This window comes from Stegastes partitus, unplaced genomic scaffold (genome assembly GCF_000690725.1).
Source record: "Stegastes partitus isolate 25-593 unplaced genomic scaffold, Stegastes_partitus-1.0.2 Scaffold343, whole genome shotgun sequence".
Classification (NCBI taxonomy): domain Eukaryota; kingdom Metazoa; phylum Chordata; class Actinopteri; family Pomacentridae; genus Stegastes; species Stegastes partitus.
This window is the reverse complement of record NW_007578074.1, coordinates 281,271-296,399: the sequence shown is the minus strand read 5'-3', so window position 1 is coordinate 296,399 and position 15,129 is coordinate 281,271. Positions and strand designations below refer to the sequence as shown.

The window sequence follows — 15,129 nt, the reverse complement described above, 5'->3', positions numbered from 1 at the left end:
GAACATGAAATACGCTCATTAAACATTCTACTGCAACCTGTGAAAACAATGCAATGCAGCCAAAAGCTCCAGAACAAGTAAATACTGTACCTGGTATTTACAAAGTCAAGCTTGCGATTGTTCTTTTCTATCATAACTTTTATTCTATAATCTAATGCTTTACATTATCAAGGAGCTGAAGTGAACGCGTTCACACACCTCAAAGTGAAAACCGTGGAGACAAAACAATGAAAAATACAGTGAGACCTTCAGGGACCGAGTAATTGTCTGTTCGCTGTTCCCTCTTAGGTGCACGTTAATGCCTTTTGTGATTCTTTATTCGGAGTCTCTTAAAACCACTTCAATCCGCGCTCCCAATAACAACTGACAGAATAACATATTTTCTAAAGACAGATTAGTGTGCGTGTTCATGTTGTTGTTGGGGTTTTTTTTTGCTTCCCCAACAATAACTTCTATCTTTATTGGGTGCCGTCTTGTTGAAATTAAATAAAAATGAGATACTGACTTTAAACGGAGAAAGAACAATGCGCTCCAGTGAAGGCGGCGACGAAATCAAAGGGCTCAGATTCCTCCAGCTGCAGCGAGGAGGGAAGTTATTTATTCATTTTCATTTTTTTATTTATTTACGTGTCAGACTACAACGGGGAAAAAAAGGTAGGGACGCTGGTTGATATTTCAACTACGTACTTTTAAGTCTTTCGCCGACACGGTTTCCGACATTCTGCATATTTAGTGTTTCTTTTATCTGCTCTGTAGGATGTAGCGTCGCCGTAACGCCGTACATTCTCGTGACACGGCGGTTTCCTGTTCCAGAGGTTGTTCTTACCTTCAGCGTCATCTTGGCCAGCAGCTCCTGAAGGTCCATGATGCCTTGCACCAGGCTCAGGAAGTCGCTGCACGTCGGACAGGCTCAACGGAGGAACGAGAAGCACCAGAACAGAGAAGGTAAAGAAAAAGAAAAGGAGAGAAGGAAGCGTTTAGATAGAAGATAAACAGAAAGTGATCATTAGCCTGGCTTCATCTATTTAAACGCGGCTCATTGTGGCCAACGGTAAACAAAAGGGAAGCCTTATACGTCTTTGAGGTCTTTGTCTTAGGCTAGTGGCAGGAGTTAGTATCAATAATAAAGCACCAAGGTGTGATTGCATGCCTTATTGATCAGTGACAGAGACAATAGCCCAGCGGTGGCCCCTTATCTTAATGTGTTTGACAATAAGCAGATAGAGAAACAAGGCGAGGAGAGAGATGGCACTGAATCTGAAATACAGCACAATGAAGAAAAAAAAACAAAAAGCTGGAGAGCGCCTTTGTCGGTGGAGGCAAAGCCTTTCAGGGCTTTCCACAGAGGTCACCAGCAGCTGATACATAGCCCATTAGAGCCCCCTTTTATAATGGCACACACTAATGGAGAGTGTTGGAGTTTTTTTTTTGTCCATCCCCTTTTTCTACTCTGTTGTTAGAGTTTGAAATACTACGTATGGCTGTGTGGTCGTGGTACTCACTGCGGTTAAGGTTAGGACACTGTGTGATGTAACCGTTGGGAGCGAAAATCAGCTTCACGTCCTGAATAACGCCCTGGAACACAGAGGGGAGGGAAAAAAGTAGCATTAGTCAACAGTAGATATGGATTAGCAGGATTATGGGGCGTCTCTTTGGGTTTAATGGCTGGAAATCACATGATAGAAGAAGATCAAGAGTCCACAAATTCACAAGCGGCACTATCAGGGTGCTTTACCATTACGGGCCTCCAGCTATGTTCAGGGTAATTTCACTACTGTTATCTATTGATGGAGGATCTGGATAGTCTAACAGTGTAGGCTATCCAGATCTTCCATCACTTCATATGATGCTACTTTCAGATATCAAGAAAAACGGAATCTCTTCATGATATTATATATATGATGGTGGGACACTGTGTGAATTGGAAAATATGTGCTTACTGCCTCACATAAAAGAATTACTTTCTTTAAGTGTTCCTGTACGGTAGCCTACTTTTAGAGGTGGGAAACCAGGAAAATGTTTGCCCCCAATAGCCCACAACTTTTTAAATATTGTAAAATCCACTGTGTTGTGTTTCTTTTTTCACACAAAGTTGGATGCAGTGTCAGCTCAGTGCAGATATTTTATTATTTCTAAACCAGATTACTCTTTGGTGCATAGAGACACAACTCAGAGAAGGAAGATTTTGCAATGTATGTGTTACAAAACAACAGGGACTTAATTAATTAAGGATTATGATTGTGGAAAAATGCAAAGAAGTGATTTAAATCATTGCTTTGCAGCTGTTTGATCTGTATCACTGCTTTAGTATGTACAGATATGTAACAAGCATAATTACAAAATTCATGCAGCGTTTTTTTCTCATGATGTGATATCGACACATCACTGCATAGATATTAACATACAGGATATAGATTAAAATGTCTAAACAACACTAATGGGTGTGGAGATGGACAAAGAGTTGTATGTGGACTGTAACAGTAATTAATTCAGTTAAAAAAAAAACAGTTTGAAGACAAGCAGCTAGCACAGCTGTGCAGCTTAATTTAATATGCAAAAATAATTCAACCGAGAAGAAGGGATTTGAATCTGGATGTGCATTAATCAGGCGTTTAGGGTTAAATGAAAGGCTAACATCAGCATGCTAACGTGCCAACATAGACGGTGCTTATGTTTAGCAGGTAGCCTACAATGCTCAGTCAGTTTATTTGCTCATTAGCACTAAACATAAAACACACTTGAGGCTGACGGGAGCTCAAGCATTTCATCATAGATCAAAGTACTGGACAAATTTGACCTTGTGATGGTGATGGACACCAAGACGTTCAACGAGTTTCATCAAGAATCTAATCAATCAAAACTAATAGTTGTCAAGATGTTTCACTCAAAGTCCCAGACGTTAATCTCCAGGTGGCACCAGTGGAGAAGTCAGACCATTTTTTTGAAGATATCGTGGTGCATCATGTGGGATTCATGAAAGCTGGTGCAACATTTTGGGGACAAGAATCACCAAAGTAATTCTAATTAGTAAACTCATGGATGGGCACCATGAATATGTGAACCAAACTTTATGTCAAACCATTTGTTATTCACTGATTTGAGTTTGGGCCAAAGAGGAAGATCAACAAAGTGACAAAGTTAAGTTTAAGCTGTGCCACTAGCACGGGTAAAAAAAACCCCATTAAATTATAACACTGCAGATTTATTTGAAGCTTAAAATGGTTGCAGTAAAAGTTCTGTTCACACAAACTGTAAAAAGTAATTCCAAACTGCTGACAGCAATCCTGGTGGATCATCCACAACAATGGTGACAACGTTCCTGGAATAAGCTGTCGCTGGTCAGTTTTTAAATGACTTTTTTTAAGGCTGTGAGCAAAAGAAACAAACGTGTACACTGCGATAGAGGCAGACATCTCAGATGCATATCTGAACTGCTGTACAAATAAATCCAAAACCTCCTGCATGCTGGATACCAAGATATCTGATTACAGCAACAAACACAAAAGAGAGTTTCTGTTTTATCTTTACTTCACTGCGTTCTGGTATTTTCCTATCAGATCTGAACTAAAAAGCAAAGTTTCCTTAAATCTGTTTTAAGAACAAACATGAATCTTGATTTAGATCTTCATTCGACGACACGTAGGAGGGAACAGTAGAAACAAAACTCGCTTATAATCTGCACCAAAAACTGGAAATCAGTGGACAACTTATAATGAAACAGTCCCTAAAAACACCATAATAACACCACATACCTGTGTCCGAGTATTTCAGAAACGGTTCACTGCAAACGTGTAAAAAAATAAATAAACCCACCGCCCTTTGTACACAGCATCCATTTCTACTCGAACCAAATTAAAAAGACTTCACACACAGGCCCAAGTAAAAGGCCTTTAACTGAGAGTCCTCTCCTCTAACAGACTGTCTGTCAATCACTCTGAATGACAGGTTATCTCCAGAGCTGCCCGGCTGGTAAATAGAGGCCTCATGATGACCACGAGGAACAATCTTGGAGAAAAAAAAAAAAAAAGAGGCTCTCTCTCTCTCTCTAATGGAAAACCGAACTTGTAAAACACAAGGGTGCCCACACGCGCACACTTGCACCCGAGGGAGGTAATATAATTTCACCATTCCTCTGGAGTTGCTGGAAGGACGTTAGAATTCACCACCTCCAGCACAATCTGCATCTCCGCTTTATGTGTACGTGAAATCCATTTACGGTACATTTGGCTGTCGTGGACGCGACCAACACCGAGAGGGAGAAGCCTCGAGGCGAGCGAGGCTTGCAGCACAGACTGAGAACAAACACACCCTCTCTCTCTCCAGCGCGGCGGATGGCGAAGACGAAGATTGTCAGTGTCACTCAGGATGGAAATGAAGGTGTAGATCACTAGATGTCTGCCCCGGCGGTGTAATATAGGAGCCCTGACCACACATCACTGTCAATGATGAGGAGGTAATTTGAACTGAAGTCATGAGATCGCTCCTCTCTCCGTCGCACCCTCTCACATGTTGCGCTGCCAAACACTGTCAGAGGAGCACTGTTTGGAGGGAAAAATATGTCGACGCTGACATGGGAGGACGCGTCCAAGCAGCGTTATAAGTCACACACAGCACACTCAGCGGTAGCACGGTGACTTCTTTTCCGTTGTTTCGTCTCTGCACAGCAACACGTTGGATTTGAAATGAGTGAAGGCGTTAAGCTTTAAAGCTTCACTAATTTTCATTTTTTCTACATTGAACCAGAGGGCTACATTTAATATGACAGGGCTCGCTCACAGAGAGTATTACAACGAACTCTGCACAGCGGGTTTACAGAGATTTTAGCTCTTTATTAAGGTTTTACTGCATCTGATTTATAGTTTAGCGCCACCAGTCTCTTAAATCTGTCGCCAACAGCTACAGGGAGCTATTTTCGGCAAATAAGTAACCGACCAAGCAACCGTGGTTAGCAGATAACTAGCTAATCCTGCCTGTTTATTAGGTATACTGAAAAAAAAAAAAAAAAGAAGGCAGTCTTGCACACAATCCTGCAATCATGAAGGTTCTATTGTTCAGTTTTTGTTGAAGCTGCTTCGAGGCGAGCGAGTGCTGAGCCGGTCGTATGATGGTGTTGGAGGATGTTGTTAGCGGTGTGCTGCTGAAGGTGTTTTTGTTCTTCAGACAGCGCTCACTGATATAAATCAAGTTGATAAAATAATAGAATCTCCTGTCGGTAACAGCACAGTTCAACAGCACCACAAACCACATCCTCCATAACGACCTTTTATTGAATTAATATCTCTGTCAAATTAAACAAAACCTGATAATTATAACCTCCATGAAGGTAGAATTCATTACAGGACTGTCGTACAAGACTGAATAAACTGACTTATTAGTGTTTAAAGGCACATTTCTGATGGTAGCAGAGCTCAGAGGAGTCTGGTTGTTCCAGCCTGACAGCATGATGTCTGCCCGTCATCACACCTGATTGGTGGAGCACATGTAGTAGTAGTATGAACCCGTCTGAACCTCAAGCAGGTGTTGACACATTTCTACTCACTGTGGACTCACTTTTCAGTGCAGGAAGAGGAAGTGGCTGAAAGAAGAGAGAATTCGAGAAAGTGTTTTGTGTCGTATTGCAAATTTCTAATGCTTGATATCATCAAAACAGAAAAGAAACGAAAGTTGAATCATGTGTTGTGCAAAAATTGGGGGAAAAAACTTAATACGTACAACATTTTTCCAAGTGTCCACAAAATAGTGGCTCTACATTATACAGATATTTTGCAAATTACATGTTTAATTTGTTCCTATATTCGTCCCATATCTGCGCTGTGGAAGCACTGCCTGCAGTTCAGCCCAATTCAGCCCAAACAAAGTTTTGTCACATGACTTTTGGTTGCAACTGAGTCACTAATGTCTCCATTGTTGCACCAAAATTGTGTATTTTTCCAAATTCGGCGAGAGAAAATGTCTGTTTTTTTGGCCAATTGTAAAATCAGACATGTAGAATGACGATTTTGATGAAATATCTTGATTATAAGCTTAGATTTTGTTAAGCTTCCCGACAGAAAAGTATGCCACAGATAAGTAGCTGTATGATTTTGGAGAGTATTTTTGATTTATAACAGTTTGCTCATAATCTGCTGGTGGGTTTGTGGGTTTAGAGGGTCAAGACAATATCACAGAAAGTTGTGTGTTGTAACAAAACTAGAAGATACGGTAAGCGTGTAAACACAAAACAGCTACCAGGATGCTGCATGTGATCTGGCCGGAGCTGGCTTTAGATTCCAGGACTGAACTGTGACTTGTGATTGTGAAAAGCGAATCAACACAGCTGATGATGAGTGTGCACGTACTGCTTATGCATCATGTGTCCCCGACGAGTTCGCTCACCGTTACTGCTGATAAAATTAGCTCCACTCTGCGTCTGCTCACTTTTACAGTCAGAATTCCCAGCTATCTTGTTTATTATAGCAATAATAGGCCAGACGTGTTTGGCCGGAGCTTTGCCTTCGGGCAACATTGACAGAAGTTTATTATCCTGGGTGGCGCTTTATTCGGTGATTCATTTTTTTCCTCGGTTTGATCATGCACAACATGACCTTTCTGTGTTCTGGCAGGGTCTGAAGGCTTAACCTCCACCTGCAGTTCATCTCTCAGGACTAAACCGGCATCAGCAACACTAATTACCAGCGTGAGAGGGGCAGACAAGAGCGAAAGAAAAGAAAATGATGATTATGATGATGATATTCGTGGTCTTCTAGTTTGGCACATACCATCACAGTGTTGGTAGACAGTGATGATGAGGACTGAATGCGGTTATCAGACCGTGGAAGATCATGGCTGACGAACACAGCCAGAACAAACCCAATTTGCACGTGAGTTTGAAACGTATATTATATTTTAAAAATGCCCAGATGATGCCATTTCCCAGAGCCACAAGCTGTGAAAACCAAAAGAATTCTCGTATTTTTAAATTCCTTTTTGGTTCTTGAGCTACTCATCTGTCGGAATTTTGTCAAAATCATGTCGTGTCTTGTTTAAATAATCACCAAAAATATACAGTTTGCACCACTCAGATTATAAAAAACACAAAAAATTCTCCTGCTTCGGCACAACCAAGGAATCACTAGTGACTCAGCTGCAACCAGCAGTCACAAAAAATCTGTAACTTTTCAACTGCAGGTCGTGTTTAGACAGAACAGATAGAAGACGAATATAGGAAAAAAATAAATAAAATGTAAATTGTGGAATATCTACAGTATGTATTTTTTTCCAGTATCAGTAACACATGTAAATATAAAAAATATATATATAAATATGTGGCACATGTTGGTTCCAGGCTTTCTGGATTTTTGTAAACTAAACAACCAAAGAAATTAAACTTTCTTTTTTTTATTATGTTTTATATGATTCATTGCATCGTAACTGTGTCCTTCTGCACAAAAGACATTCCTGAGTTCTCTCTACTTCTAGTCGTGACTGTGTTGTTTCCACAGAGGTGCAAGACTTGAAAAATGAGCCCACAGTGAGTGAAAGTGTGACAGGAGCAAAAAAGAAAAAACACCCCATAACCCCATCAACAGGTCAAACCTCACATGCAGACTTTAGAGGCTTAAATAAATGAAGTCGAGAGTTCACTATGCCTTGCTATAGTGCTGCACAAATGAAAGCAAAGAGCTGTTTTTAAGCAATTACATTCATTAAAGTGGTTGAACTTGTTGTTTTCGTACGCTAATGTTTTAAAATTCTACAGGACAAGAACATTTTGACGTATAGCTGCACCCGTCTTCAGACTGCACAGTGAAATCCTGAGTCTTGTGCACCACAACCTGAGCGGACGTTGCCGAATAAACACCAGGCAACATAATGCGGATGTAAACTGGAACGCTTTATGATGTTTCAGCAGCTTACAGCGAGGCGACACTCAACCTTCTTCAGAAACAAGCACGTTAGCGTCTTATTTATCATTTCAACAACAAGAACACTTCAAAGAAATACAAATTCATGTAAACAAAAGTTCAAAAAGCTGCCCGTCAATTGTGTATGTTCAGATTTACAGTTTGGGGTTTAAAGTTTCCCGTGACTTAGATCAGGGGTGCCCAAACCTGGTTCGAGAGCCCCTATCCAGCATGTTTTAGATGTTTCCACCTGATTCACTTGATCAGGATCATTATCAGGCTTCTGCAGAGCTTGACGATGAGCTGATCATTTGAATCAGGTGTGCTGGAAGAGGGAAACATGCTGGATAGGGGCGCTCGAGGACCAGGATTGGGCACCTTTGACTTAGATAATGCTACTAACAATAAGACTCGCAGCAGCTACAGGAACAATGTACAAGAAACAGGAAGTCCAACTCTCTAAAACTGCAACTGGTTGAGTCGTGCGAGCGCTGAAGGTTTGGAGGAGGAAGCTGATAGTGGTGCAGCGTTGCAAAAGGTGGAAAACATGAACAAAACATAAATAAACTAATTCAAACAACCAGGCAACAGAGGAGACATTAAGGAGACGGCGGTAAAGTGAAAGACAGATTGCGTAACAAATCGCAGCTCTGAAACTTCACACCGCCTTATGTAACGCGCTCCAGCTCTCCATCATTGTCCATGTTAGATTCATTATTATCCCGCGGTGCATGAAACACGGAGCGTTTCGCAAAAGCACCGGTTCCAAACGAGCCCGCTGTGTCCCTGAGGAGTCAGCATCCTTGGCACAATGGATTCCAGATAAAGATAATTTATTACAGTTGCTCCCTCAGACGGAGGAGCTCCCAGGAGGAGGTGGCGAGAGGACGAGGAGCGTCTCAAGCCACCGCAAGAGCTCAATATGTTTTATTTAAAGGCCTAGTTAGCCCGTCTTATCATTATCCCACTCCTGAGTCCTGAATGGGACAGATTACGGCGGCTGCTTTATTTCACCTCCTATCTCTATCTGCAGTGTTACTTCTATAGCTCTTGGCTATTTTTCTCTTTCCTTTCTCCTCTTGCTGCTTTATTCTTTTCTCTCATTTTTTTGCGCCACACCGTCCTCAGCTCTGGACAGGAGCAGACGTAAGTAGGCTCTGTTTATCCCCCCGCCTTTAGCAGGTTAAAGAAAAGACCAACGGACAAAGTGTGGAGAGAATAGCAAAGAAGTCACAGCATGAAGTTGGACAGTGTGTTTTGTCTTTGTCATATTGGTTTCTCTGTTTGTGTGCTTTTACTTTCCTATAACCAATGAGTGTAGGGACCATTTCACAAGTTTTGACATTTCTCTTGGTGTCCAGATTAAATAAAGGGCAAACAATGTGCTACTTATGCAGCTGTAGAGATACTACAGAGGAGTAGTTTAGTACTTCTAAGGGAACCCAGGCTTGCTGTGTCCCTCAGCTTCCAGTCTTTATCCTCCTTTAATTTAAAGACCGGGACGTAAAACTTAAAGACTGGGCAATAAAAGACGACATAAAGACGACCATAACTTTTTTTTTCCTTCTATTCTTTTTCTTAAGTACATATATAAAAATATATGTTAAATAAGTTAAACACACAGAAAGCAACAGCAGCCTGAACAAGAAGCAATGTAGCCAAAATTAGCAATAATGAACAATATAAATGTGTAATACAAATATAAACTATGAGACGACATCCAAAAATCTGTCATGTTGTCATGTACAGTGTACGACACAAGTGAGTTAACAGCTGCACAATATCATTTAAATGTGAAAACGCATCCCCCTTCAATAACTGAATCACTTCTAAGTTGATCAGACGAGCATTTCCTCTTTTTTTTTTTTTTTTTTAAGTTATTTTTTTGGTCTTTTTGCCTTTATTATACAGGACAGTTGAGAGAGAGACAGGAAAGAAGAATGGGGGAAGGAACTGCAGCAAAGGTCCATGAGCGGGATTTGAACCCACGACCGCTGTGTCGGGGACTGTAGCCGCTGTACATGGGTCGCCAGCTCAACCAGTTCAGCTATAGTGGCAGCCCTAAGAGCATTTCCTCTTATGAACAACCTCAAACAAATACTTTAGAGAGACTATATTAAAAATAAAGGCAACAAAAGTGAATACACCTGTGATGACCGGCACACAAGTTAGAAAACATGCACCACTGAAAAAACAACAAAAAAAACACCTTTGGTTTCAAATCAGCCTAACTGCACAGACATGGCTCTAAAATGACTTTCTTACTGTTGAACCTGTGTTGACTTGCATGTCTCCATCATGGCTCCACATGTGGAACTAACAGTGAAACTGAACTATTCTGAAACTTCATGCAAAAGGACGCATGAAGATCAGTGACCAACTAAAAATCACAGCTGCAGCAGTAATATAGAGGTTTAAGATGATCAACAGTGCCATTAATCAGAGCTACAGGACAAGACGGTGCACTACTTACATAATATAGCGACAAAAACAAATGGTCAAGTACTTTGGTACAGGAATTATCAGTGGAAGTTAGACTTTCTGTAGCAGCTCAGGCTGCACAAATGACATTTCATCACATCAACCTCTGTGGATGGCATCCAAAAAACAACAAAACTGCAGGAATGAACTTTCCCAAAGAACATGAAAACAAGCCTGATGAATGCTGGGAGCGCATTTGTTGGTCAGATGAGACCAAGATAAATTTGCTCGGCTCACATGGGGTCCAGTATGTTTGGTGTGAGTCTGACCAGGACCACCACAGTGACTACATCGTCCTGAGTGGGAGTGTGATGATACGGGTCTGCATGAGTGCACAGAGTGTTGGGTCTTATACCAAAATACTGGCTGACCAGATGAAATTTGAAAAAGAGGAATATTCTTGCATGTTAAGAATCTACAGCACACTGCCAAAAGAGTTTCTAAAGATGAAACAAAATACAATCTGGCCAAATAAGTTTCCTTAAGCACATCCAAAAGAACACCTTTGGGGTATTTTCCAAAGAAGACGGTAAAGCAACACAACTCCTGCAGCAGAAAGAAGCTGAGGAACACTGATGAAGACCGAGTCCATCACCAAACCTAAAGATGTGCATGCAAAGGGTTGAAAATATGCAATATGTGAATCTCAGCAATGGGAGGTGTGTTGATTTGAGTTCCTCCTGCAGGGAATGTGTTTTTAGTAAATCTAAACTTTGAGATGATCAAAAGGTTTGAGGATTCAGAAATACTTAATGAAACAAGAAGCTGTAAAATGTAGAAACTATGAAGATGACATGAAGAAACTACTTCAGATTCTGCACTGTTTGAAGGTTTGATCAAATGCGTGGCACCGACCATGTCAGCACCCTCAGACAAAAGCTCACATTTACTTAAGTTGTGTTCTTTTCATTAGAGTTCACTCTCAGGTTGGATTTGATCTCCTCAAAGCCTCGTTCAAATAAACCACCTCGCAGCACTTGTTCATTTGTTAGAAATATGACCATGACTCCGCTTTCAAGTAGAACAAGTAACAATGTGATAGAGAAACGGCGTCAGAACTAAGTGAAAGTGTCAGAAGTCAAATTGTTTTTTTTGTTTTCTGAGCAAAGAGGGCATTTCTCAGCATCAAACCGCGGCCACACTGAAGGTTTCTGAGGCACCAGTGCATGACACGGTAAAACGCTTTGCGGAAAATCATTCAGTTGTTTCCAAAGCGTGATCAGGCAGAGCAAAAGTGAGCACACCATCAGGAGATCGATGCACCGAGCTTTGTTCACCGAGAGATAGAAAAGCCACTTCATCGCAAATACACATTTTGCAAAACCAACAAAAAAAAAAGAAAGAAAAACATCACTCCAACAAGAAAAAGTCCTGTCAAATGAAAGCTGTCTGGGAGTGGTGGGTGGAAGCACTGCTCAGGAGGGGAAGCGAGGCCAAACGCCGAAACATACCTCGAGAAGATCACCAAACACTGACAGTCACATGACCTCAGCTCTATCAAACATTTATTGGGTCCTTAAAGAGTCAGAGAACTGAGCGTTCTGGACATCATAAGACAACATACTGGAATAATGTGAGCTATCAGGTTTGGCACAGACTTGTAGAGGACATGGAACCAAGGTAGAAGCAAAACATGGCCAAATAAATGCTAATACATTCTGAAATAATCTTTTTAACTAATGCTGTTGAGCTGAGCTGTTATCAAGAGCAATGAGAAATGTAATTTATGTATGTGTTTATGTAGTCGCACACCTATGGACCCCGTTGTGCATAAAAACAAATAACATTGTTGGCCCTAAATATACTAAAAAAGAAATTAGTAAAAACAAATCATGAAAATCAGGCAGCAAAATTGTGAAAATAATGGCAAATACGTGTAAAATAACGACATTCTGAGTTGATTTAAAAAACTGTGTAATTAGTATTTGTAAAAAAAAAAATGTTTACAATCAAAAAGATTTTGTCTGCAATTTATCTAGATCTCTTTAAATTAAAAAAAATAAGGATAATCTGTAAAATAACAGCCAAAAAATTATTCACAATTTCTCAAGCCTTAACATACTTTTTTTTGTCAAAAATCTGCAAATATCGATTTTTTTTTGCATATTTAAACAGTTAAAAAAGTTTAATTTAATAAGCTAATTAACATTTCTAAAAATACAGACTTTTAATTTTAAATGTATTCACAGTTTTGCTCCTTTTTTTTAAAGATCAAGATTTGAATTATTACTTTTTTGTGATTTTACTAAATATTATCTGCAAGTTAACAAAACAAGAGAAAAAAACAACAACCTTGATTTGTTTTACAGTGTGTGTATTAATAGGAGGAGATAATTGAGTTGCAGCTCAAAATAACCTCTCTATGAGTCACTGAGCAACAGGTCCTTGATTCAAGGTGTTACAAATGCACCTGTCAGGCGAGATGCCAACGTATCCCAGCGTAAACCTGAAGGGAGGATCTCCTCCTTCTCTCAGTCGCTTTGTACAAGCCTCTGCTCTTCCACACCATCTGTCTCCGCTGCTGACAAACACTTTTGAGCACATGGAGGGTAGACAGACTCCAGGCACTGAGCTGACTGCAGGTAGGGAAGTGGATGATGGAGCTGCGTCTTTCAAGACCAGAGCCTCCCTCCAGAAGAAGGAGCTCCTTGAAGCCTTGATGCGAGAGAGAGAGAGGGATGAAGGAGGAGGAGAAGGAGCAGCGGCGGCGGCGGCGTCAAAGTGCGGGGAGGAGAAATAATTTACACCACAGCAGGGCCTAGTGGTTAATCAATATGTTACACAGAAAAGGGAAAAAAAAAGAAAAAGGCCCACTGATTGCGTGGCGGGTGGGCAGGAGAGGCAGGAATGTCAAGAGCGCCGGCGTGTCGTGGCGATACTCTGCCGTGGCCCCTGCCTGCTGTGAGTGCTTGCAGGAGCCTGAGAAAATGAGCAACGATTAAAAAACCGACAACATTGTGATGGGCTTGGGAATACGCGTTTCAAAGCACACGCTGAGCTTTCTGCAGCTCCTCAGCGAGCCCTCAGTGCTTCTTTCTTGTATCTCACACTTGGCTTTCTCCTCTCCTCCCCCTCCTCCACCTCCTCCCGCCCCGCCCCACGCAGCCTGCTACAAATCTGGCCAATTATACCGGCCGATCTCGAATGTGAAGCACGTTCAGCTACATTAGGCGCGTGCATCATGTGTGAAGTCTTACCTTGAACAGGCCGTGCTTGTGGCTGTGCTGGCCCAGCCACACTCCACTGCCTGGGGTGAGCTCCATCTGAGGAGGGTCTATCACCCGCTCGTAAATCCTGCCAACAACAAACCAGAAGAGAATGTTTGGTTATGATAAGACACAAACAGGTTCCTCTTTGTTTTTTTTTTATGGGCAGAAACACTGATCCAACACAGCCGAATACCACAGCAAATCCAGCACCGTCTGTCCACTGCCTCCCGCCCTCCCTTCGCCTTTCATGGGAAGCGGACAGTGCAGAGCAGAGGCTGCTCTCCTCAAGCATGACAGCCAGTCTCGGCCCACGGCTCCCTAACACGGTATTGATATCTGGACCTGGGATGTAGGCTGGATTAACCGCCCAACTCCTGACACAGACACAAACAGGCTTTGGCATTATCAAGGCAAACATCCTGAACGTCATTCAGCACCATTTTTTTCGCGCGCCGAGGTGGGCTTAACGACATCGGAGAGCTCCAAAGGGCCTCTGTGAGGATGTTAGCAAACACTTTGTCAGGTTTTCTCCTCCTCCTCCTCCTTCACAATACGAGCCCATGCAGGGACAGATTTCTCTCTTGTTCTCCAGCTTCACTGGAGGAACATTACATCTGGTTATTTACTGCTTGTTTTGATCTCGTTTTGCTGCAAATGACCACTTCTGCAATATGATGGGTTTTACTGCTAACACTTAATATGTTGAGGACTCATCAAAGTGCAAAGGAGATAAATCATCGCGCAATATAAAACTTGTTTTTTTATATTGGCGGTGGAGGTTGTTTCTGAGTAGAGGACAGAAAGTGAGATTTGTGAGGCAGAAAGGTCAGCAGCTGGGCAGGTGATTGGTCTTGATATACGACCACACCGACCCCCATGCGCATGAATCATGGTCATTTTTTACGCCTCTGGCTTATACTTAAAGCTCCATTAAGTAGTATTTTTGTTATTAACATTGAGTGAAATGACTTCCCGTAATGTCAAAAGATCACCAGTGTTGCTGCAGCGCTGCAGTTTTCAGCCCCACGTATAAAACCACAGCGGCAACAAGCTTCTTACGCTGGACAAAGGGAAGCTAAGGTATTTAGGAGGCAAACAATACAGCCGGATTCCTCTCAAAAGCTGGAAAATCAAAGCTTCCACGGCTGCCAATGTACAATTAACCTTTGACACCAGTGGAAAGCAAGTGAGCTCCGCTGGGACGTCCATCACATACATTACGTGTTCGCCACAGAACCTGAGGATATAGTTCAAGAGCGCTCGTTGAGGCTTCAAGTAGATAAACGGTACATAATGCAAATTTAATTCACCCTCAAGTCTTACATGCATATGAATATAACATCAAAGAAGAAAAAGGGAAAAAAAGAAAGTAAGAAAATAGACTGAAACATCTGAATAGAAACTTAAACAGATGAAAGAATCACTAAAGAGCATCACCTCCTGTGCATCTGCTGCATATGTTTATGACAAAAACAACAAGAGATACTTTAAATTATTTCGAAAATTTAAACTTTCTACTTTTGAACACAACAATAAAAACTTAATATTTAATATTA

The 15,129-nt window shown here is 41.4% G+C and overlaps 1 protein-coding gene across 1 annotated transcript in view; it reads right to left on the bottom strand.

Moving 5' to 3' along the window:
• The window catches only part of LOC103358921 (protein kinase C-binding protein NELL1), a 328,461-nt gene that overhangs the window by 222,854 nt on the left and 90,478 nt on the right, over nucleotides 1-15,129 (bottom strand). Inside the window, exons 5-7 of the mRNA XM_008284073.1 lie at nucleotides 13,562-13,658; nucleotides 1,503-1,575; nucleotides 827-909 (exon numbers count right to left, since the gene is read on the bottom strand). Coding sequence (XP_008282295.1) covers nucleotides 827-909; nucleotides 1,503-1,575; nucleotides 13,562-13,658 — 253 coding nt within the window. The remainder of the gene's footprint in view (nucleotides 1-826; nucleotides 910-1,502; nucleotides 1,576-13,561; nucleotides 13,659-15,129) is intronic.